Source organism: Crotalus tigris, unplaced genomic scaffold (assembly GCF_016545835.1).
Source record: "Crotalus tigris isolate CLP2741 ecotype Arizona unplaced genomic scaffold, ASM1654583v1 scf7180000024310.2302065, whole genome shotgun sequence".
NCBI lineage: Eukaryota > Metazoa > Chordata > Lepidosauria > Squamata > Viperidae > Crotalus > Crotalus tigris.
This window is the reverse complement of record NW_024100482.1, coordinates 1693591-1716740: the sequence shown is the minus strand read 5'-3', so window position 1 is coordinate 1716740 and position 23150 is coordinate 1693591. Positions and strand designations below refer to the sequence as shown.

General features: G+C 40.2%; 2 protein-coding genes and 1 long non-coding RNA gene across 5 annotated transcripts in view; 1 reads left to right on the top strand and 2 right to left on the bottom strand.

Moving 5' to 3' along the window:
- FNIP1 (folliculin interacting protein 1) overlaps nt 1–9447 on the bottom strand; it is a 111400-nt gene extending 101953 nt beyond the window's left edge. For both annotated transcript variants that reach the window (XM_039324959.1, XM_039324961.1), the window contains exon 1: nt 9232–9447. In XM_039324959.1, the coding sequence (XP_039180893.1) occupies nt 9232–9326 (95 nt within the window). In that variant the 5' untranslated portion in view covers nt 9327–9447. The remainder of the gene's footprint in view (nt 1–9231) is intronic.
- LOC120299787 lies at nt 6242–19178 on the top strand. Its single transcript, XR_005554482.1, has 4 exons — nt 6242–8273; nt 13314–13451; nt 16766–16957; nt 18970–19178. It is a non-coding gene; the product is annotated as an uncharacterized LOC120299787 (long non-coding RNA).
- Nucleotides 17873–23150, bottom strand: part of MEIKIN (meiotic kinetochore factor) — a 23172-nt gene continuing 17894 nt past the window's right edge. For both annotated transcript variants that reach the window (XM_039324965.1, XM_039324964.1), the window contains exons 11-14: nt 20566–20724; nt 19175–19279; nt 18964–19087; nt 17873–18292 (exon numbers count right to left, since the gene is read on the bottom strand). In XM_039324965.1, the coding sequence (XP_039180899.1) occupies nt 18246–18292; nt 18964–19087; nt 19175–19279; nt 20566–20724 (435 nt within the window). In that variant the 3' untranslated portion in view covers nt 17873–18245. The remainder of the gene's footprint in view (nt 18293–18963; nt 19088–19174; nt 19280–20565; nt 20725–23150) is intronic.

Below are 23150 nucleotides of genomic sequence, written 5' to 3'. Positions count from 1 at the left end.
CTTTCTGTAAAAAGGGGGGAAATTCTTTCAGATTCAGACTTTTAGGAAGAAACTCTGCAGTGAAGTATAAGGAGAGAGAAAAACGACAGAGCTATGCAGCAGAAAGAGAATGCTTTCAAGCCAGCCAAAGCAGGACAGGAAAGTGCAAAAGGGACAGTGGCCAAACTATCCCACGCTCATTGGGATGAACCTGAAGGTCAATAAGGGAAGTCAACCACAAGAAAAATTCACATGGGTCTGTCTGGAAGAAGATAGAGATCTGAAACTTCAGGGTGTCAGTTCAGTTCTCAGTCGCTTCACATTTTTGCTTCCCACAATTGTGCTGCCTTCCCCAGCACCTTGGGAATTCTAGAACCCTAACTTCACTGAGGGTCATTGATTTTGCTCCTGCTCAGAGTTAGATGCCTGGAGGACATGCATTACAACATTCCCCACAATACAGAGCCTGGGTGCAGTTCAAAAAGAATGCTGTAATGAGTCACTTCTCTTCTTTTGTATCTGAGAAGTGGGATGTAATGGAAAGAAGGCAGGATGGACACGCAGTATCCTCAGATAGGGAGGGTTCCCAACCTTTACTATACCCCCTGCCCCTAGAATGCTTCTGATATATTCTCGCATCCCTTACAAAAGTAATAACAACAACGAATTATGCATATACACTATAATTTTGAAACTTCTAAATTCAAGTTCTTGCACCCCCTGGAATATCGTCTCACACCCCCCAGTTGAGAACCCCTGCCTTATAGGATAGACTCCTTGGATATATAAAATAATCCTAATGGCTTGAGAGGCCTACGCCATCCTCCCTCCTCAATGTCATATCCTTTAAATGTCCTGGACTAAAATCCCCCTCAGCCTCAGCTCTTCTAACAATCAGATAGTTGTTAGAAATTGATACTCCCAGTTGGTAGAGAAGCTAAAAACAGTGACGCAATCCAGTCCTAGGAATAAATTCCAAGCAAGTACCATTGAGTGCAGTTGGCTTACTCCAAGTAAACGTGTAGTTTTTTGCAGCTTAATTCATTGTGCTGTCTTTGCTGATTCATTAATTAGTAGTCTTCCAAGCAAAACCCAAAAACAGGAATCCCAAGTTATCTTCTGCTATGGTAATTGCTTATTTAACTAGGCCAGTCAGTTCCCAATACAATTGACTGGGAAAATGCACTCCTCTATCTTTGAACAGTATATAAGTTAAGATGAAAGGCAAAGAAAAATACAGGCAAGGAAAAAAAACAAGGGAGTTCAGCGAAGTTTGTTCCTTCGTATCTGGAACAAAGGATTTGCAGAAAGGTAAATTATGTTTAGTGATAGATTCCTACTTTTACGTTAAATGCGCTATCTTCCTGTTAAGTTTCAGCTAAGAAGTTTATTATTGTTAGCCTGAGAACAACTTTTATGAATCTCTGATGAATCTGCCAAGGGATCATATAAGCATTTTGGCAGAGAAATGAAAAGAGATGTAACAGCTAGTCTTAAACAAATTCCTCCTGAGAAATAAATTGATTAAAGAATTGTTAATCAACAAGTCTGAATGCCCAGTTATAGGAAGACATAAATGATCTCACAAAAAAGCTGCCAGGCTTTGAACTATCATATCAGCAATGAACAATCCTGAATAGAATTTGTACCCACACAGTATCTGCCAGGACTCCCTGTATAAATGGGACATAGTATCCTCCCCTCAATGTGACTGAGGGGCAGTGGTGGGATTCAAGTATGTGAACAACCGGTTCTCTGTGTGGATGCCGCTTCCGGAAGTCCATTCTGGGCCTACCAGTTCTACCAAAGTGGTGCGAACCGGCTAAATCCCACCACTGCTGAGGGGTCCCACATCACATTGTATATTACCTCATGACCGGCTGTAAACTGAGGGCATATAACAGTCCAGTATCTGGGTTTTTTTAATATAAACAATGCTGCACTTCAATGGTTAGATGGCCTAGACCAGTGGTGATGAACCTATGGCACGCGTGCCAGAGGCAACACTCAGAGCCCTCTCTGTGGGCACGTAGACTGGCCCCTGCCACCCTGGCCCTGCCCACCCAGTCTGCCATGACCACCATGCCCACTCCCACTCAGGACCCTGTGATAAATAAGTGGGTTTTGGGTTGCAGTTTGGGCACTGGTTTCTAAAAGGTTCGCCATCACTGGCCTAGACATTCGTATTTGAACACAGATATTTTTGACATGTATATTTTACTGGGTTCTACTGATCTAGTTGAAATGTTAATTTACATTGCTAGTCCAAGTATGATGTGCCATATGCTAAATAAATAAATAATAAATCAACAACTCAAGCCTTACATTAGTATGATAGACTACAACAAGTCTTATTACTCTTTCTTCCTGCTTCCCCAGATCTCTGTAGTCACCAGAGAAATGGAGGAGAGACAAGGAACTTGCTTTATATTCCTGTTGAAAAAGGAGTTACCTGAATGCCAGGCAGATGGCTAGCTTCTTAGAAAGGCCAGCATAGAAGTGTAGGAGGTGCAGGAAGCAGGCAGTAGTTGCACATGAAAAAGCTTTGACGTAAAAAGCTCCTCCACACAAATTTGCAAACCTCATAGGTTGTGCAAATAAAATGGAAGATAAAACTGGCACACCTTTAATCTCAAGCTAAGCTCTTTTTGATAAGAAACAGCCAACTGAAAGTAATCCACAGTTATATAGCATCTCTGTCCATTTCATAGTTTATCAAATAAGAACTTCAAATCCAATGCAAATGGCCAATCCAGGGCCTTACAAAGCATGCCCAAGGCTATAGCACAGAAGAAGCATTTGCTCTCCCCCACTCCAAAAGGAACAATATATCCAATAAAAAACGAGAGAATGCAATTTCTTGGCAATATTGTAACCAGGGTGAGAGACAGATGGGTGGAAATACAGATGGCAGGAAAATTACATTTTGCATTTTTGAATGCTTTTTTAAAAAGAGTTTTAAAAATAGGACATTTTAAGTAGTTTCAACATTTCAGAGAAGGCTGTAAAATATACGTTGATTCATATATATAAATAGTCCTCGACTTATGAGAGCCATCAGTGACTGTTCCAAATTATGATGCACTAAATGAAAGGACATATGACCTAATCCTCAAGTTCCAATCATTGCAGTCATGTGATAAGAATTTGGGCACTAAGTAGTGACTCAACCCATTGTAATGACTACATTGTAAGCCCCCTCCCCCCATGGGCTGGGAGGCCTCAACAGTCTAACCCATAGGTCACCAACCTTTCTCGGTTGGCACAACGGAGGGAAAGGGAGGGGGAAGCATTTTACACGCACGTACGCATGCACAAAGTAATGAGGACGCGCATGATGCAAACGAGGCAGGGCTAGCGCCCATGTGATGCTCATTAGCCTTGCCCGTTCTTGTGTGGTGCAGCGCTGTTTTCACATCCCAAGGCATGGCGGCGTCCCATTTTCATGCACCAAGGTGTAGTGCTGGCCCGTTTTTGCGCCTTGCAGCATGGCAGTGGCCCATTTTCATGCTCTGTGGTGCGGCAGCATCCTGTTTTCATGGGGTACGGCCACGGCTCTAGTGAAGTGGGGGGTGCGTGCACTGGCCAGCCTGTCCCATGGCCCAGTGGCCAGTAAACCATGGCCCACTACCAGACTGCAGCCCACAAGTTGGGGACCCCTGGTCTAGTCCCAGCAGAATGCAGAAATCTGCCTCAGGCTGGAAGACCTCAGCCAGTTAAACTCACCAGCACATGGTCTTCTCCTGTCTTCCACTCCTGGGAGCTTGGGCCTTCTCCCCACCAACCACTTATTTTTCCTTCCTGTGCAGCTATTGACAAGTGCACCCAACCAATGCAAGGCAGAGCTAAAAAACTAACTTTCATGATGTTTCAGAAAAATAGAAAGAGCCTCAGAACGTTGCAAAATGAGCACCAGTCCTTGTGATGTTTCTGAGACTTTCTATCTCTGGAAATATTTTATTTTCTACAGTAGCTGCACTTCAAATCAGCTGGGTGAGCTGAGTTCTTCCAGTTTGTGACAGGTTTTTGTGCGCTGATGGATACCAGCAGTGGTGGGATTCAAAATATGTGAACAACCGGTTCTCTGTGTGGATGACGCTTCCAGAAGTCCGTTCTGGGCCGTTCTGTCGAAGTGGTGCAAACCGGCTGAATCCTACCACTAGATACCAGGCCGCCCAAGGCCTCCCTCATCCTCTGAGGCACTCTTGTGTGGTTGCTTAATGAGCTGGGATTGGGATTGTTAAGCGAAGCATTCACATGGGCACTTTGCTTAACAACCATAATGACTTATGACCCAATTGTGGGCTCAACTGTGGTTGTAAGTTGAGGATTACCTGTAACATTCTCAGAGTAACCCTCAGGTCATGATTTCTAACTATGTCTGCAGGTACAGTATGTTTTGTAGTAGTAGTAATAATATTATTCTCACGTAATCCTCATACAAATTTTCTAGAAGAAAAGATTTATATAATAGTAAGGAAAACAGAAAGTTTTAATACTCAATATATTAAATTCAAAACAGGTTTACAGGGAAAGTGAGCTCAGAAACAAACATTCAGCATTGTGAAGAGTAACAGAACTTGGTGTCAACTTTTCACTAAAGCAACCAAAATGGAGTGATTCTGCTGCAGACTGAAGATAAAATATCAAAATGTAATGCCTGAACCACCTTATGCTCAACTCTGTAACTATTTTCCTCAAGAAAGTGATCTTTCAAAATAATAAAGAACTGAAACATATGGACAATTTTTATAACTGTTGCCTTGTTCATTTGTCTTTTCACAGAATAAGTGGTAGGCAACAACTTTTGATCTGTGAACCAGTTAGTGTATGGGCTTTTAAGCAGACTAAATAACGGAGTTTAGTATATACAAGGCATTAACAGTAAATATTGCAACAAATACACATGCACACATAAACCTAAAGAATATTAGCACTGCCCGGTTGGATTAGGCCAAGATAATTTATTGCTACTTATGCTGATTTACTGTCCACCAGATGACAGCATTACCAACTGGGAATTCTGAGAGCCATAATGCCATTACAGTCCATCTGTTGGAAAAAGCTGGACAAATCCCAACATGCTGTTTCAGTAACAAGGAACTAGATGTCTCTGACAAAGCACATATATTATATAGTGATTTGTCCCCAGTGTCTGAGAATCAGAAAATATTCATGTAGGGATGTCTATAGCTATCATGTTCAATAACTGCTGATTTGTTTATCCCCTATGATGTACTTGGCTTGCAAAATTGTGTTATCTTGTTTAGGTGTGTACGGTCATATTTGTACATCAAGATACAAGGTGATCCCCAACATTAATTAATCAACGGGGTGCTAAGATCATCCAAGTGTAATTTTCACACAGTAGATTTGCTACTTCTTCCCCTTCCACTTGGAATCCTCCATACCTGACCAAAAGCTGTTTCAAAAGATCCCAAACAAATCAAAAAATATTTGGGGAACATTTAGCAGACTATTGAGGAGATGATACTGTTCTCTGTTCCACCTATAGGATAGGATAAGTGGATATGACATATACAGACCTGCACATAAAACAAACTACGCCACATATAGACACATGTACCAATATGTGTACTGAATGACATATACATAACCTTGTTTTGAGATTCCAATAATAAAAAGAACAATTTGCATTGCCAATATCTATATTGCTGACAAGCAGCACCCTTACTCAGAGCCTTTAGCTCTATAACCATCAAGATTTGGCAACATATGTTTAAATTCCAAATTTCTGAATGCTTCATTTGTATCAAAATTTCACCACCTTAAATGCTTATCCTTACTTAAAAAGACAGAACGTAATACCAGTGAGCAAAATTTGCAAGCAGATGGCATACCTAACCAAGCTACTGGTATTAAAGGTATGATGGGTTGACAAGTTAAGGCTATGAACATATAGGACTCATTAATAACTATGTTCATTCTTCTTTAAAACACAAATACTGCAGGTGCAAGCACACATTGAAGATTCCTCAAGGTCCACCTCAAAGGTGGTGTTCCTCGATAACTGCATAATGTTTATTCAGAGTTATCATATGAAATTCCCAATTTTTAAACTGATTTAAAAAGCTACTTATTAAAAATAAGCTCCAAGGTACACTGTAACAGTAAATACCGTATTTTCCGGCGTATAAGATGACCCTCGACTTCAGAGATGATTTGCATGGTTAGAAAGTCATCTTATACGCCGGAAAATACCACATTTTCTGGCGTATAAGACGACTCGGCATATAAGACGACCACCGACTTCGGAGATTTGAATGGTTTAGAAAGTTGTCTTATACCCTGGAAAATACGGTATTCTGTTTAACTAGAAGTTTAACTTTTATTGTGCATACTAAAAAGAAAGCCTTTGCATTTCATTATCTTCTTATGGATAGTCCTCGATTTACGACAATTAGAATTAGAATTTCCATTGCTAGGCAAGGTGGTTGTTAACTGTGCCCAATTTTATGACTTTTTCTACCATAGTTATTAAGTGAATCACTGTGGTCATTAAATGAATCATATAGTCGTTAAATGAATTCAGCTATTCCCGTTGCTTTTGCTTGTTGAAAGCTGGCTGGGAAGGTTCATGTGACCCTGGGACATAGCAATTGTTATAAAGCTCCCAGGGTTGCCAAGCACCCAAATTTTGATCATGTGGTGTGACAGTCGTAAGTGTAAGGGCAAGTCATAAATCCCTTTTTTAGTGTTATAACTTTGAACAGTCACTAAATGAATGGTTGTAAGTTAACCATATGTACTGGCACACGTATAAGTGTTATACTATCCTATGGACTTTCAATATTGAGCTAATTAGTTTTGTCAGAAATATGGTAATACAAGGTAAACCATTCAAATTCTCTCTAAATACAAATACTTCACTCAGAAACCTAAGTTTTGTTCATAAAATTTAGATTAATTTTATTTGTATCTGTTCAGGGAGGAAAAGCCCAACAGAATTCAGGAGACTTGCTTCTAGATAAGGAAATGCAAAATTTGTAGACCTAGATCTTTAGATTTATTGGGAGATCCTTTATTGGGAGATCCTGACCACAGGCTGGAACAGCCAATTGATGGCTATCAAACTGAGAATGGAAATGTGAGAAGCAAAGATGTTATATCTCATGTGTATTTTATTATTTGCACACATCAATATAGTGAAAGCTAAACTCTTTGTTAGTCTTCCTAACAAAGTGGACAGTTAATTAAAAGTCAAAATAAAAGTAAATCCAGGGTCTTAAATTTAAGAAGGAACCCCATGATGCTTAAATAGTCTTTTTAAAAAATATATCAATCTCATACAACACAAAATCCTTCAAAAATGCAGTGACAGTTTTACTGAGATAATACAGTAGATTTATATGGTAAGAATATTTTCAAATAAATTTAACATCCAGTGCCAACAAAATAACAGTATGGCTATAATCAAAATTAAACAAAGCTGATAAATGGTTCCTCATAGCCCTGAGGCTATATATTTTAATTTCTGATATGTAATTAAACTGAAAGATGGAGCACCATAAAAGGAAAGGCAAGTAGCCAGTTTTAAGTAGGAATGCCACAAAAATAGCTAAATACATGTTAAAGTAAATAGCAACAACCTAGCAGTTTCCACAAGGCAGAAAAGAATGTGTTATGTAATTAATGCATGTAAATTGTAGAGACACAGTGAATTTCATTTGCATAAACATTTTAATACTTTGCAAGTAATTCTTCTTCTAGCTGCAAAAGTCCAGTTGCCAATGTCAATGCAAGCTTACATTTTTAAAGCTTTGGCACAGCACAAACCAATGTTTTTTGCTCAAATCGGTATTAATTCAAAATATTTTACTCCCAAGCCATTGTGAATGGGGTTGCCTCAAGTTTCATAAATCAACCCTTATTCAGGGCTGCACACAGATCCAAGAAATATGTACAGGACGGAGCCCTTGTGACAATACAGCAAGGCTTCAGAGTCACTGACTGAACTGAATGAAGCTCAATTCAACTCTAAATAAAATCCTTATCATTGCCATCTCTAGGCAAACAATAGTCATATGACTCAACTGCACCATAAATAGATAATAATAGGCTCTGAGGTTCTTTTAATGCACGAGGCCACTTTTTCTTCAATGAGACAGCCCAAACCAAAAGGATTAAGTATCAAATTTAATTAATAATAATTCTTGTTGTAAAGCAACTTTCCTCAACCTGATGCCTCCACCAATCCCATTTATGAGACCTGGGAATAATGGAATACTGCAGACCAATTCAAAGTTTGAGGAGAAGGCTGCCATTCAGTACAGGTGAGAAAAAGGAGAGGCGGGAAAAATGGGGGGGGGGACAGATATCCTTTTGCTAGCCTACGCCTGCCGCCTTACAGCAGTGTTATGACTCCATAACCCTACCCACAGCTGGCAACCCCGCCATCGCCTTTTGTCCTTCCTTAACGTTTTAAGGTGGCTCTCGCCAAACTGTAACCCTCCCCTTCTCCTTGCAAGGCAGCCTTTAAAAAAAGCACAACAACCTGTTCAATCAATACGCGGCATCAAGGCAAGAAGAAAGAGGAAACGAAGCAGCCGCTGGGCAAGTGGAAGGAAGAAGAGGCAGAGCGAAAAGAAGAGAACTTCAAAGGCAGCCGAAGCGGGACTGGAAGGACGAGGAGGAAGAGGAGGAGGAGGAAGAGGAGAATGGATCTTTCGGGCTCTTCCAGGCTTTGGCAACCGACGGAAAGTGATGTAAACCCCGCTTTGCGCAGCCTTGCCTGCACGTGATGTGCCCGATTCTCAAGGGGGGGGAGAAAGAGACCGTGTTTAGACGGCGAAGGAGGAAAAAGCCCCCAGAGGAAGAAAGAAAGAAGCTCGCACGAAGTTTTGGCGCACAGCGAAGGCGCATATCCGTGTGATTTCCGCCCGAGAGGGAGCCCGGCGATGCGGGCGCCAAGGCAGCGCAGGGCTTGCCAAGAAAGAAATCCTGCGCGCCCGCCTCCGCCTCCTCCTCCTCCTCCAGGTTTCTTCGGGGAAGCGAGATGGGCGGAAAGGCGCTGGGAGAGCCTCTCCGGCTGCCCCGGACCAAGGAAGGGAGTGGAAGGATCAATAACCAGGCAATAACCGTTGCTGGGTCGCAGGAGGAGGCGATCGAGCGGGAGAGGAGCAGCAAACAGAGCGGAAACCAAACCACGCTTCCCCCGCCTGAGACGAGCTGGCAGCCGCTGCCTCGCCCGGCTTTCGCCTGCCCTCCGCCGCTGCCTCCGCAGCCGCCTACCTGAAGACCGCCTCTTCCTTGAACTCCTTGCAGGGGGGAATCAAGCCGTTCTTTTTGTTAAAAAGCTTCTGCAACAAAGTGGGTGTGGGAGGCATTTTGGGAATGCGACGCTCTGTCCCGGCAGGGAACAGCCCGTGCAGCGATCGCCCTTCGCAGCTGGGGCAGCCAGCTCAGTTCCTCGAACCCGACTCCATTCGGTGTGACAGTCATATGACAAAAATTAATCACTTGCAGCAGCCGCGGCTGAAGAGAAACGGGAGGGGGCGGGGGGCGGGGCTTCGCGCGGGTTTCCCCGGCCGCGGATTGGCTGGCCAGGCCAACTCACGTGGGGCAAAACCGTATCCCTGCTTGGCTCGGCGGCGCGGCAGCCCTGGGATGTTTTGGTGGGAGAGAAACCGGGGGAGGGGACGGGGGGGGGGGGCGAGGACGCTTAATTCGGATTCTTCCGCCAATTTTAGCCCCGATTGGTTTACCTCCATCTCATGAAGCCCAAGGGAACTGTGCTCAACCGGGACCAATTGAGCATCCGTCTCATAAATCTTAAACAGCGATCCAGATCACAAGAAGGCAGGGAAGACTAACATGCTCTATAAAGATCATTTTTAAATATATATTGTTGGGAACTCCCTCCACTCCCCCCCCACTCCCCTAATTTCTGCTCTGTTTCAATTCTGCTCACTTAGGAGATGCCTCTAATTACCTTGGCTCTGGAAGTCAAAAGTGCCAAGAAGAAGGGGAGGAAAAAAATCTTTCGTTTATGTTAGCAACTGACTGAAACGGGTTACAGAGTGATTGTGCTAAAATATTAATTGTGGGTGTTATGAAAAGCATTTCCCTAAAATAATCCTCTCAGTTAACAAATTACCCGGAATCAAAAGTCTAGATGGGCAAGACCGCCAGCAATTGAAGCTGAGCACTTTTCCCTTGAGAGCTGAAGACACTACCCACAAGAACCTACTTCGCTGATGTCCCTCAAGCATCACCATTTAATATAAGTTGCCCCAAGAAAGGGAGACTGGGGAGTCACCCAGAAAGTCCTACATCTCATCAGATAGGAGTGACCTTGAATCTTTAGCTTCTCTTGTCCAATACAAATGAGGGTCCTTTACTCCAGTGGTGTGCTAGGTATGAGTGTTCCAATGATGACAAAACTGCACATCCAGTGATTCAAGGTGCAAGTGTCGCAACACAGCTCTGGATGTAGTGGACCACACACAAATGCAGTCTGCTCTTCAGGAAATCGATCCCTGCATTAGACTGACTATGACACACGATGAGCACATTGGTCAGAATTATTCATCTGCTTCTGGTTAGCTGCTTCCAAAAAGAATTTGTGCTGGGGATGTAGAAATCCCAGAAAAATATGGAAAATCCCAGCACACAAAAGTGTTGATTTCTCTTCCCATACACAAAAAGTTCCTAACCTTGGTAAAAGGATCATGAAAGACGACAAGGCTGAAAACAGAATATTTAATGTTGCAACATTTACTTTAGATCTCCCTTTCATCCTCTACCTGAGTGGTGGTGAACCTATGGCACAGGTGCCAGAGGCGGCACCCAGAGCCCTCTCTGTGGGCACGTGCGCTGTCGCCCCAGTCCTAGGCCTTCAGATGGGTTTTATAAAACCTTTTCGCTTTAGGCCTCCACCGCCATGTGCAAAAATAAAAAGGTTCAATCAATAAATAAATTTCAACTTCTCACGGAAAAAAAAAAGATCTCGCAAAGTTGGACTTGACTGATTGAACTTTTTAGTCCCACCCAGTCTGCTGTTATCACCACAGCCACACCCACCTAATGGGCCACACCCATCCGGCACCCGATGATACATAAGTTTTGGGTTGCAGTTTGGGCACTCGTTCTCTAAAAGATTCGCCATCACTGCTCTACCTTATAGGCAAGGCATATAGTTCCGGCACCTTTTTTGGATGGAACCTTGTAGGGTAGGCAAGGCAGGTTGTATGACGTGTGTGAGTTCCGGCACCTTTTTTTTTTCTTTACAAAAAAAGCACTGCATATAGCAATAGCAGTAGTACTTAGACTTATATACCGCTTCACAGTGCTTTACAGCCCTCTCTAAGCATTTCACAGAGTCAGCCTATTGCCCCCAACAATCTGGGTCCTCATTTTACCAACCTCGGAAGGATGGAAGGCTGAGTCAACCTTGAGCCGGTGAGAATCGAACTGCCAAATTGCTGGGAGTCAGCAGTCAGCAGAATTAGCCTGCAGTACTGCATTCTAGTTATGCTTAAAATCCTACAAGCTAGACTCCAGCAGTATGTGGATCGAGAACTACCAGAAGTACAGGCAGGATTTCGAAGAGGCAGAGGAACTAGAGATCAAATTGCCAACATATGCTGGATCATGGAGAAAGCTAGGTAGTTCCAGAAAAACATCTACTTCTGCTTCATTGACTATGCAAAAGCCTTTGATTGTGGGGATCACAACAAATTGTGGCAAGTTCTTAAAGAGATGGGAGTACCAGACCATCTCATTTGTCTCTTGAGAAACCTATATGCGGGTCAAGAAGCAACAGTGAGAACCGAACACGGAACCACTGATTGGTTCAAAATTGGCAAAGGAGTCCGGCAAGGCTGTATACTGTCACCCTGCCTATTTAACTTATATGCAGAGCACATCATGAGAAAGGCAGGGCTAGATGAATCAAAAGTTGGAATTAAGATTGCCCGGAGAAATATCAACAACCTAAGATATGCAGATGATACCACTCTAATGGCAGAAAGTGAAGAGTAACTAAAGAGCCTCTTGATGCGGGTGAAGAAGGAGAGTGCAAAAGTTGGCTTGAAATCAACATTAAGAAAACCAAAATCATGGCATCCGGCCCTCTCAATTCCTGGCAAATAGATGGGGAAGAAATGGAGGTAGTGACAGATTTTATTTTTCTGGGCTCAAAGATCACCTCAGATGGGGACTGCAGCCAAGAAATTAAAAGACGCTTGCTCCTGGGGAGGAAAGCTATGGCAAATTTAGACAGCATTCTAAAAAGCAGAGACATCACCCTGCCAACAAAAGTGCGTATAGTCCAGGCCATGGTTTTCCCAGTTGCAATGTATGGCTGTGAACGTTGGACCATAAGAAAGGCTGAGCGCAAAAGAATTGAGGCCTTTGAACTATGGTGCTGGAGAAGACTCCTGCGAGTCCCTTGGACTGCAAGGCGTTCAAACCGGTCAGTCCTAGAAGAGATCAACCCGACTGCTCTTTAGAAGGCCAGATCCTGAAGTTGAAACTCAAATACTTTGGCCACCTAATGAGAAGAAAGGACTCACTGGAGAAGGGCCTAATGCTGGGAAAGATTGAGGGCAATAGAAGAAGGGGACGACAGAGAATGAGATGGCTGGATGGAGTCACTGAAGCAGTAGGTGTGAATTTAAATGGACTCCAGAAGATGGTAGAGGACAGGAAGACCTGGAGGAACGTTGTCCATGGGGTCGCGATGGGTCAGACACGACTTTGCAATTAACAACAACAACTGCAATCTAACCACAGCACCACCGCCATGACTTACAACCATTCATTTAACAACTGTTCAAAGTTCCAGTAGTGCTGAAAAAAGGAAGTGGTACTTCCACCTATGACCACTGCGGTATCCACATGATTACGTTATTAAAATTCAGATGCTTGGCAACTAGTATGTATTTACAATGGTTGCAGTGTCCTGGGGTCAGGTGATTCCCATTTGCAATCTGCCAAACAACTTCCAACAAGCAAGTTGGTGGAAACTGGGTATGCTTAGTAACAATATGATTTGTTAAACAGCCACAACAAGGAAGATTGCAAAATTGGGCATAACTCACTTAATCACATTGCTTAGTAATGGAAATTCTGGTCCCTACAATTGGGATTGTAAGTCAAGGACTACCTGTATACCCAAAAGTTAATTAAGTCATCTTGGCAATTGAGACACAAATCCTTTCCTCCCTGGCAGTACACCTACAGTTAAAATAAAATGATTAACAATCTACATCCCCTTTCTGATTCCAAACACCGGATGCCCAAGTTGGCCAAATGGAAGTCTTGATTCTGGAAGTTCCTTCCCTTGCTATCTTTATGGCTACATTTTCTAGGTGGAGTTGCTGCCCATTTGGAAAAATCTAGGTCTGGGCTGAGAAGATGATGCTGTACTGATCTGGGAAGATGCTACCATGCAATGGCTCCCCCGTGACAAAACTAACTGGTGAAGCTCTTAGCCATTTCTAATCAAAGTAAGTAGTCCAAATCAAGCCATTAGCTCTCTTATTATATCAATCTGAAATATAAACATAAAATACTGCTGTGCTCCTTTGGATGAGCTGCTTTAGGAGATGTATGAATATATCTTCTATGTGTTGTGTAAGATGTACTATTCTGGTCATTCAGCAAACCACCATTAAAATCCTAGCTTAACATTTAGAGACAATTAAAAAAATATTCTTCCTAGTTTGAGTTAATCATATACATTAACTGCCTCTGCTTCATATACCCTTACATATTTTTATTTCTCTCGGTTTTCCTATTTGCTCAACTTCTAGGAGGAACAGTCTCACTTCCCGGTTTTGAAACAAAGGAGATATTTTGTCACTGTTGCTCCAAGTTCAAAAAGCCAGATGTGGGTGGGGAGAGTGGTTTTAAAGGTGCTCAAAACTTTTTGCCAAGATTTTAAGTCTACCACTCTTCTCCAAAAATTACTCCCTGAAGAGCCATGACTCTCGCCATCCTTATTTTGAGGGACTCAAATCTACTGATTTGGTGATGAAAAAGACTGGGAGATTTTAGTACCAGTTTTGACGTAAGGTTGGTTTTATGATTAGGATGTTTTTCCAAGCATAGAAATTAATATATGTGAGAAACTATGCTATGTTCAATTGTCAAAATAAGAGAAAATATATTCTATAGACCACGGGTGTCAAACTGCCGGCCCGTGGACCGGATGCATCATCCTGAAGCCCCATTGCCGGCAATGGCAAAACCGTCCCGATACGTTGCACGATATCATATGATGTCATGAGTTTGACATGTCTGCTATAGACTGAAGGTGACAGCTGAGATGTGTCTTAAATGCAGTGTCAGGGGATCAAAAAGTCAAACGCTTTAATCCAGTATTTTCATTCATTTTGGGTGTGTGCTTGAGTCGATTCCTGGTGACTACCTGAACAAGTCCCTGAAATTTTCTTGGCAAGATTTTTCGGACCTGGTTTACCATGGTCTTCTTCCTGGGGCTAAGAATGATTGGCCCAAGGTCACCTAGTTGTTTCTGGGCCTAAAGCAGGAGTAGAATTCATGGCCTCCCAATTTCTGGGATGGTGCCTTAGCCACTATACCAAATTAGCACTCCCATATTTTGAGGGCCAAGGAAATGGTCATTCTACGTGATTCTCAACAAAGCCCATAGGCCTACACAGTTCTTCCTTTTGTTCTGTTAGAAGTCCAAATAAATATCATATTCATTTCTTTGGGAACAAGTTAAAAAGTGATGGAGAAAAAAATGGTAAAACATTCCATTGAGTTAGGAAAGAAAAACTAAGGATTTGGTACCTTACCTACACGTTTTCTCTTTGAACATCATGTATAATTTTGTAATGCTAACAAAGCAAGTATATAAAACTTTCATATTTTTCTCTATTATATTTGAGCTTTATATAAAGTTTTATTTAAAGTTTTAATGAATCGTTAAAATTTATAGACTTTTAAACTGCTTAAATGAATCTTTTAATCTGTTTATATACTAATGCAAGATTGAAAATGGGCCATTTTAAAGTTATGCACTGATAAGTCAGTAAGCAGTCAAGTCTAAACTTAAATTGTAGAAATGAAACATGTTAAATATGATAGAAATAGATAGTTTTTCAGGTTATATTTGATTTTTTTTTTTAAAAAAAATATTAAAATGGCTTGCAACTTCATTGTTTTGAAACCAGAATGTGATAAACTTTGCAGTTACAACAAGGGGAGAAGAACCACAAATTTCACACAAATAGAATTTGTGCAAAGGGACTTGAGTGCTGATGAGAAGTCATGAGGCCAGTCAAAAGTAAAACAGAAGAACTTCTTCAATCTTTTTTCTATTTCTTACTCCTGTGAAACATGGTGCTATGAATATCAAAATTGTATGGCACAGAGTAAAGACTTGGTAGTAGATATAACAGTCGCTGAATATAATGCTTTTTCTGCCCCACTCCAATTTATATAGGGAAACCAATTTGGTTTAGTGTTTAAGGCACCAGGCTAGAAACTGGGAGAGTGGGAGTTTAAGTCCACCCTTACCCATGAAAGCCAGCTGGGTGATATTGGGCCAGTCGCACACTCTCAGCCCAACTCACCTCTTAGGATTGTTGTGGGAAAAATAGGAGTAGTATTAGATATGTTCACCACCTTGAGTTGTTTATAAAAAATAATAAAGGTAAGATACAAAATCAATGACTCAATCAATATAAACAGACATTTCTTTTTGTGTCGGCAACTGAAGCCCCCTTTTGTGTACTGCTGCAAGCCTGAAAAATAGTTTAAAATACTCTAATTCTAAGCAGGAATTCAAAGAAATTGAGATCCATCTTCTCTGCTCCGTAATAAGGAATATCTAGCCTTAATGACACTTACATACGAACAAAATGAAACTTTTTCCAAGTTAGGGACAAAACAGAATTTATAGTTTGTTCAGTTTCAATTGTGTGAAATTTCTATAAAGCCTGGATTAGATTGCCCTCAGCCCTATTGGTCTTTTGCGAGGTCCTGAAGATGTGACTTGGCCACCAGACTTGGCAATCCAGTGGTGTAATAGAGCTTCTTCTATGATTGTATTGAATTTGATTCAAGTTTTGGTAACCTGGTTTTTTATTGTTTTATGGTTTTAATATGTTTTTTAAACATCTTATATATTTTCTGTTTTTTATATTATACTCTGTTGTTGTTTTTTACTGTTATGAATTTTCTTCTTCTTCTCCTACCTGATGGAGCAAACCACTAATATATAAAATGAGAGTAAATCCTAGTCCCTACTAGCATTGATGCCATTACTTAGTTTGGTAATGAAATGTGTGCAAAAAAAAAAAAAAAAAAGCTCAGAGAGCACCAAGAACCTCAAAGTTACCTGGAAAGTAAAACTGAAATACAGAATGGGAAATAGAATATCAACTCATGCATGAAAACAAATGCACAAGACTGGACTCCAATGCCAGAGTCCATGGCATTCCCATATAGTACATTATATACTCTCTTAACATTAAGTGAGTCACAACTAAATAGATGAAATGATAAGGACCATGATCATAGATTGCAAGCAAAATGTAACCTCCAGCACATGTCTACAATTCATGTTTCAGTCATACTTCTAAGTTTTTACTTGATATGCAAGCCATCCAGTAGTGACTAGACACACATTAGTCAATCCTATGTTTAATAGTGTGTATCTGTAGAATAAATGATATTGTTTCCATCTAATTTTTCAGTCAAATTAAACTGAATAGCTGTCTTTTATTGTTCTATAAAGCAAGGGCTTTTGATAGGAACAATCTCTCTCATTAGCAATTTTGTGTTATGTAAGATGAACATTTGAACTGACACCATGAAGGACTACATTGTGGAGATTATTCTTGACTGGAATCAGAAGCTTGCTGGATATGTTGCTGTGCTTATGTCAACACAACTGAAGACATCCATCAGAGGAGAATCTTCATTATAAAGTGACCTTGACCACATTAGATGTTTTGGAAAATAACATCAAGGGAAATCAGAAGTGAGTATTAAGCTTCTCTTTCCACTGGTATAACCCTATGACAAAGGCAACAAGAGCCAGCAAAGATTTACTTTGTCTTGGTGACTTTTTCACGGAATAGCCAGTAAAATTGTTCTCCAAAAAGGTTGTGCAAAATCAAATCAGGCATAATAAGGAACATTGGTTAGTTTACAAAAGGCAACTGCTGCTTCTGATCTCCTCCTCACAGCAACTTGAAGCTTCTTCCAGCCACCAACCACCCTTCAGTTTTTGTAAGTATATTAGATACTTTACAAATCAAAAGGTATAACATTATATCATTGACAAATTTTTAAGAACAGTCTTTAACGTAGAGGGAGAAGGATGAGTAAAGCAGAACACAAGTTTCTAGATTTGCCCAGCACACTGAGTCACCAAGAAGCAAAATACGTTTTAGCTTACTCTATTCTGCAAACTCAACCTGATTTGTTTAATTTTATAATTCAGTGTGTTGTGTTAGGCCAGAAAATTGGGGTAAATAAACCTTGATAAACATGTAAGGAGAACAGTACCATGGAAGCTTCTTTATCAAAAGTAATACACAGAAGAGTCTCTTTAAAGTGTAGCAGTGAAGATTAACATTTTGTCTTGAAACCAGTTGAGGAAAAGAAGTAACTCTGTTAAAAAGAACAGTGCTAACAAAAATAATTTATTTTTTTACATATTCATAGGACAAAAGTATTAGAGCTTCACATTTTAATTTACATTCAGTATAGCTGAAACAAAAAGTAGAAGCAATCATTCTGAATTAACTTAAATACAAATATTTCAGTTTAGCTGAATTTAGGCTAATACCTCTGAATAAGATATATCAAGGATTACTATATATATATATATATATATATATATATATATATATATATATATATATATATATATATATATATATATATATATATATATCTCATACAAAGATATATACACTAGTTTAAAAAATGTAATTCAAAACATGAACACTAAACTTATTATTTTACAGTCAATAATATTTTTACTTATCAAAATACATGTATCCGAAAGTATATTTTCCCCCATTATTTTTTTTAAATTATCATCAGGTTTCAAATTTACAAAAGCCAGGTATTTACTTTAATTATATGCATCTTCCATTTTCTCAATTTCCCATTTCCCCTTTTTTAACTTATTCCAATAAAATTTAATGCCCATGAATTTTGCTAATTATACCTGCTGATTATAGTAGATACTGCAGCAGGATCCAAAAGGTTCTCTGCTTAGTTTCTTCCCTGCTTTGGTGAGGGAACAACTGAAATGTTCAGCTACCATTACCACAGGTCCAGTTTTCTGAGCTTGTAATAATATCTGGAATATAAATAATTTTGTATTGGGATAAAATCTCTCTGTTTCACCTTTGGAGAAAATACATCAGTACTATATTGTTGAACTTGGGAACAGCACTACAACTGTAGAAAAGTCAGAACTGTAAATGGAAATACGTCTTTAAAAATGCAATGCCTGGTATAACAAGAAATTTGGATAGCATAAAGCAGAAAAAGCAGTTCTTATAATATACTTTTTGGTAACAGATAAGATACATAAACTGCCATCCTTTGAGAGTAACAATCTCCCATATATTTTCTTATTATAATTATTTCTAGACAAAAAGGTACTTTGATGCTCAACATCACCAATTTTACTTTTGCTGATTATGTTAGACTGATTAATTAATCAATTAGACTAACTTTTAAAGGTAAAAATAGAACTAACTAAATAGCTTTTTGTGTTAGAAATGATTTGCCCACAAATTACTCTATGAATTTATAGTCAAGAAATAATCTGAACTCAGGAGCTAATCTCACATTTTGTTCAATTCATTTTCCAAGCAATTTGTATTGTAGATTCACTCCAAGTCTGGAATTTGTTCTGAAGCTTTTATCCCAAACTATCTCAAACTATTTTCTGCATACGGAATCTGAAAGCATGTTACCTATTTAAGATAGCTCATCATAATATTTTCTTTCTCTTCCTTTTACCTTCAGTTGCCTCTGGTGGGATAAAGCCTTTTTTTCTATTTGTTGGATGTTGGAGTACTTTCAGTGGTCTAAATCCTGGTGAAGCTTGAATAATACAGCAGATTTCTGGTGGACTGTGTAAATGCTGAATGAAATAGAAGAACATTATTCATTCAACATGGGATAGTATTTTGAACATTAAATTTACAGAAAAAGTAAATAAACATATAACCTGATAAATGGTCCTTTGGGGAGAAAGGGGAACAATTGCTTCTGAATTCACATTTGGATTCTTTGTGTCCCTGACAGAGGCTTCATGTGTGGACAATGAGTCTAACTGTACCGAAGCAAAATAAAAATGCAAGAGGTTATTGTTAATCAGAAGGTGTGTTTCTCAAGGACAATTTTTCATGACCTTCAGTCTACAAGTATAGTTTGTCTGGAGTGGACAAGATAAAACAGCTTTCCCTTTGTCAAAATACTGCTGGCTTATAAAAAAACCCTGGCTCTTCATAGACACCATTATGGCTCACGATCAACAAAGTAGTTGTTATTCAAGTAAATAATTACATGATACTTTTTTGAACTGGAAAAAATGTTTAATACAAAAATGTCTGGATATAACTTTCAGTCTGAATGTGCATCTCAGCTACTGATAATTCAAAATGTACAGAAAGTAATCCTTTATTCACTTTTGCTGGAGTTTCTGTTAAAAATCATTTAAATTGGAAACTGTGGTGGATATTCCTTTCACATCAATGTTTATTTTTGAAGCCAAAACTGCCAAACAAGTAAGGATACTTGTTTCCAGAAATAACAATGTTCAAAGGATATTAATGTTTTTGCAGTTGAGCAAATTGGCTCATTAAAAAAAAGACATTTTTTTCTGAAAACATTACTAAGTGGCACACTTCAAACAAATATTTATATTGTTACCTATATGATGAAAATATTAGTTATTTTAGCCAGAATGTCTGGTGCCATTAAGATACTTTAACATAACATTTCCAGGTAGTTTAAGATTTGTAAAATAAGCATACAATAAAAACAAAACCTCATTTAGTAGCAAAGAAATAAATATGTTTATGCATTCAATTAATACCCTGCCTTTAAACTCAAATATTTAAAGTTAGAAACTTATTGTAGGTTAAGTGCCCTATATAGAGTATTAGTTCAATAGAAAATACGTGATTATTCTATAAGCAGGAACCCATTGATCAAACATTTCCAGATTCATCTACTCATATGAAAAAGAGTTAGTTTTTGGTAAGATGAATTTAATATCTACATTTGCGCAAAAGAGGAACCATGGAAAAGTCAAATGAGCAAGCTTGCATTCACAAATGGGTGGAAGGCCCTTGACCTTTGTATCTAGTGTTGAATAAGTAAGCCTTGATTGATTATGAGAGTGCTCTTCCCATTGGTTCTTTTTTCCTGAAATAAGTGGATAAAGTCATTCTCAGTGTCAAGGTGCCAAGTAACTCATAGCTGCCGGTGGTTTTCTGCTATTATGTCAGTATTTCTAAGTGCAAGGTTCAATATGGTTTATATATCTTCTTTTTTCCTTTTACTCATACACTCCACCTATCCCATGGCCTTTAGGCTCAGGCAGTAGTTACATACCATGTCAGCCTCTGATAATTTGGATGGTACGATCCCACACATTTCCTTGGAGCTGTTTTTTCCAGATGAAGGCGATACACGAGGAGAGGATAGAGAACTTACATCTTTGAATGTTATTTTTTTTCTACATTTCCTTTTGACAGGTTGCTGATGCTCAATCTAAAGTTAAGAAAAGGAAAGGTGCATCAGTATAAAATTAAGACTGGCGAAAAACGAACTCACATTTAAAACAACCTAATGAAGCATTTTGCATTTTTGATCTTTTTTTAAAAACATAACAAATTATATGGAGGAGGTTAGATTCATTTCCCCACTATTCTAAAGAATAGATGTTTTTGGATCTAGCAATGAAAACGGAGACTGCATCCTTTTTCCTCCGTTTTCTGAACATGACAGGAATCAAATCCACAGCCTCTCATTGCCTCCTCCTATATCAGATCCAAACTGACCCCCCCTGCCCCTAAACAAAGCCCCCTGCAATCCTGTCTAAACCAAAGAATAAAAGCATAGTCACTGGGTCGCAGTCCTGCTCAAGCCATTCTTGCAAGAAAACTCCACGGCTTCAATCAGCTCGATGACTTCAATATTCCTTCCCCCTTTACCCATGGATTTTTCTCTGTCCCCTGAAAGGCCCGTTTTGCCTAACAATAGAACTAACTCCAGTGACACTGACCTGCCTAGATTTCCCAAACTGGCTGGCAAATAAGATCCCTAGGACAGTGGTGGCGAACCTATGGCACGTGTGCCAGAGGCGGCACTCAGAGCCCTCTCTGTGGGCACTTCTCTGAACTGCTGGCAGTGGGCTGCGGAGCCCCAGAGAGTGCCGGTCGAGGGGCCTGCAGGCTGTGGCTGCTGATGGACAGTCAGCCCCCATGCGCTCACTGGCCTGTGTGTGCGGGGGCCGATGGTTTCAGGCAGCAGCCGCCCTGGCCCCTGCCTTGTCTTGCCCTGCAATAATGGCATCCCCGCCCTGCCTTGCCTCACCCCGCAGGACGAGCCTCCTGCTCACACCACCTGCCAGAGACCCCCTGGATCTCCCCCAACTGGATCTCCCCCTACCCTGCCCGGCCCCCACAGGCGTCCCTTCCCATGAGCAACATCAAAGTGACCATGCCCACTTTGGCCATACCCACCCAGTCTGCCATGACCACCACAGCCACACCCACCCAGTGGGCCACACCCACCTGGCACCCAGCGATAAATAAGTGGGTTTTGGGTTGCAGTTTGGGCACTCGGTCTCTAAAAGGTTTGCCATCACTGGCCTAGGATTTCCCACTTTGCAATCCGCATCTGCTATAGAAATATTTCCGTTTGTTCAGGATCTCTCTATCTGGTAGAGAAAGTTGGGTGCCAACAACTGGTGGAAAAACACGTGGATTTCCCCCCCCTCCTTAGTGTTGTGCTCAATATTTCGGGATTTTTGGTGACTTCAGTTCCTTAAGATCCTATAAGTCCATGAAAGAAGAGAAGGATGTAGACCAGGAACGTCAAACTCACGATGTCACGTGACATTGCGCGACCTATCGGGAGTTTTTCCCCATTGCTGGCATGACGCATCCGGCCCACGGGCCAGCAGTTTGACATGCCTGATGTATAAAGGATTTCCTCCCTCATAAGCCTTGTCCCCATTTAAGGTGTCTGGTGGCATCATAACATCATAATAACTTCAAATGTCTTTTTTGGGGCATCTGCATCTAAGAATAGGAGAGCAGTATCAAAAAGTATTTTCTCATGTTTCTTGTGTTAATTCCAAAACTGAAAATAAGACTGGCTGGACATGTGAGAAACTCGAGGAATATTGTGGGCAAGAATAAGCAAACAATAATAAATAATCCTTCCTTCTATCTATCACATTCTACTGAAAGTATTCTTCTATCATCTACCATTAATGGGAAATATGTTGGTGAGAAACCCCGCCCTGTCATTCTACACCTATCCTTGATTATTATGGCTGTAATCTATTATAGCCATAGAAAGGGAAGCATTTAATTAGGCTTGGCTAATCTTGAAAAAGCTAAGCTGGGTTACATTTGGTTATGACTTCAATGAGGATCTACCAGGAAATCCTAAAATTGTAGACCAGATTGGGAAATCTGAAAAAATTCTCAGGAGATAATAGCAAATCACTTCAGTTTAACTTGCCAAGAAAGCTACATGGACATATGCATGTACCAGTAGTTGCTAGGAGTTGAACTCAGCTCAAGGAAAGTTTATCTTTTTTATCCATTATAGGCATCAATTATAATCCCCTTTCAATCATTCATACCAGCTTGATATTCCAAAAAAGGATGCAGTGCTTTAGCATTAGTTTACAATTGTCAAGTGGGAATCATGTCCAATTCATGTCCAGTTCTACCAATTAATATAGATGTGTTACTACTTTGTCTGGAAGGGATGTTTTGTTATGGTTTTTATAACAGCCTGGCAACGAATAATTTAACACTTCAGTTGAAATTCTCACAATCGTCATTCACTGTTAACGAGTAAAGATATTCTCCTTAGACTATAAAAACAGTGGGTTGTGGCAGAGAGGTTAAATACACAAGAAACTGTGCACAGAAATAAAGGTAATCACACATTGCTCA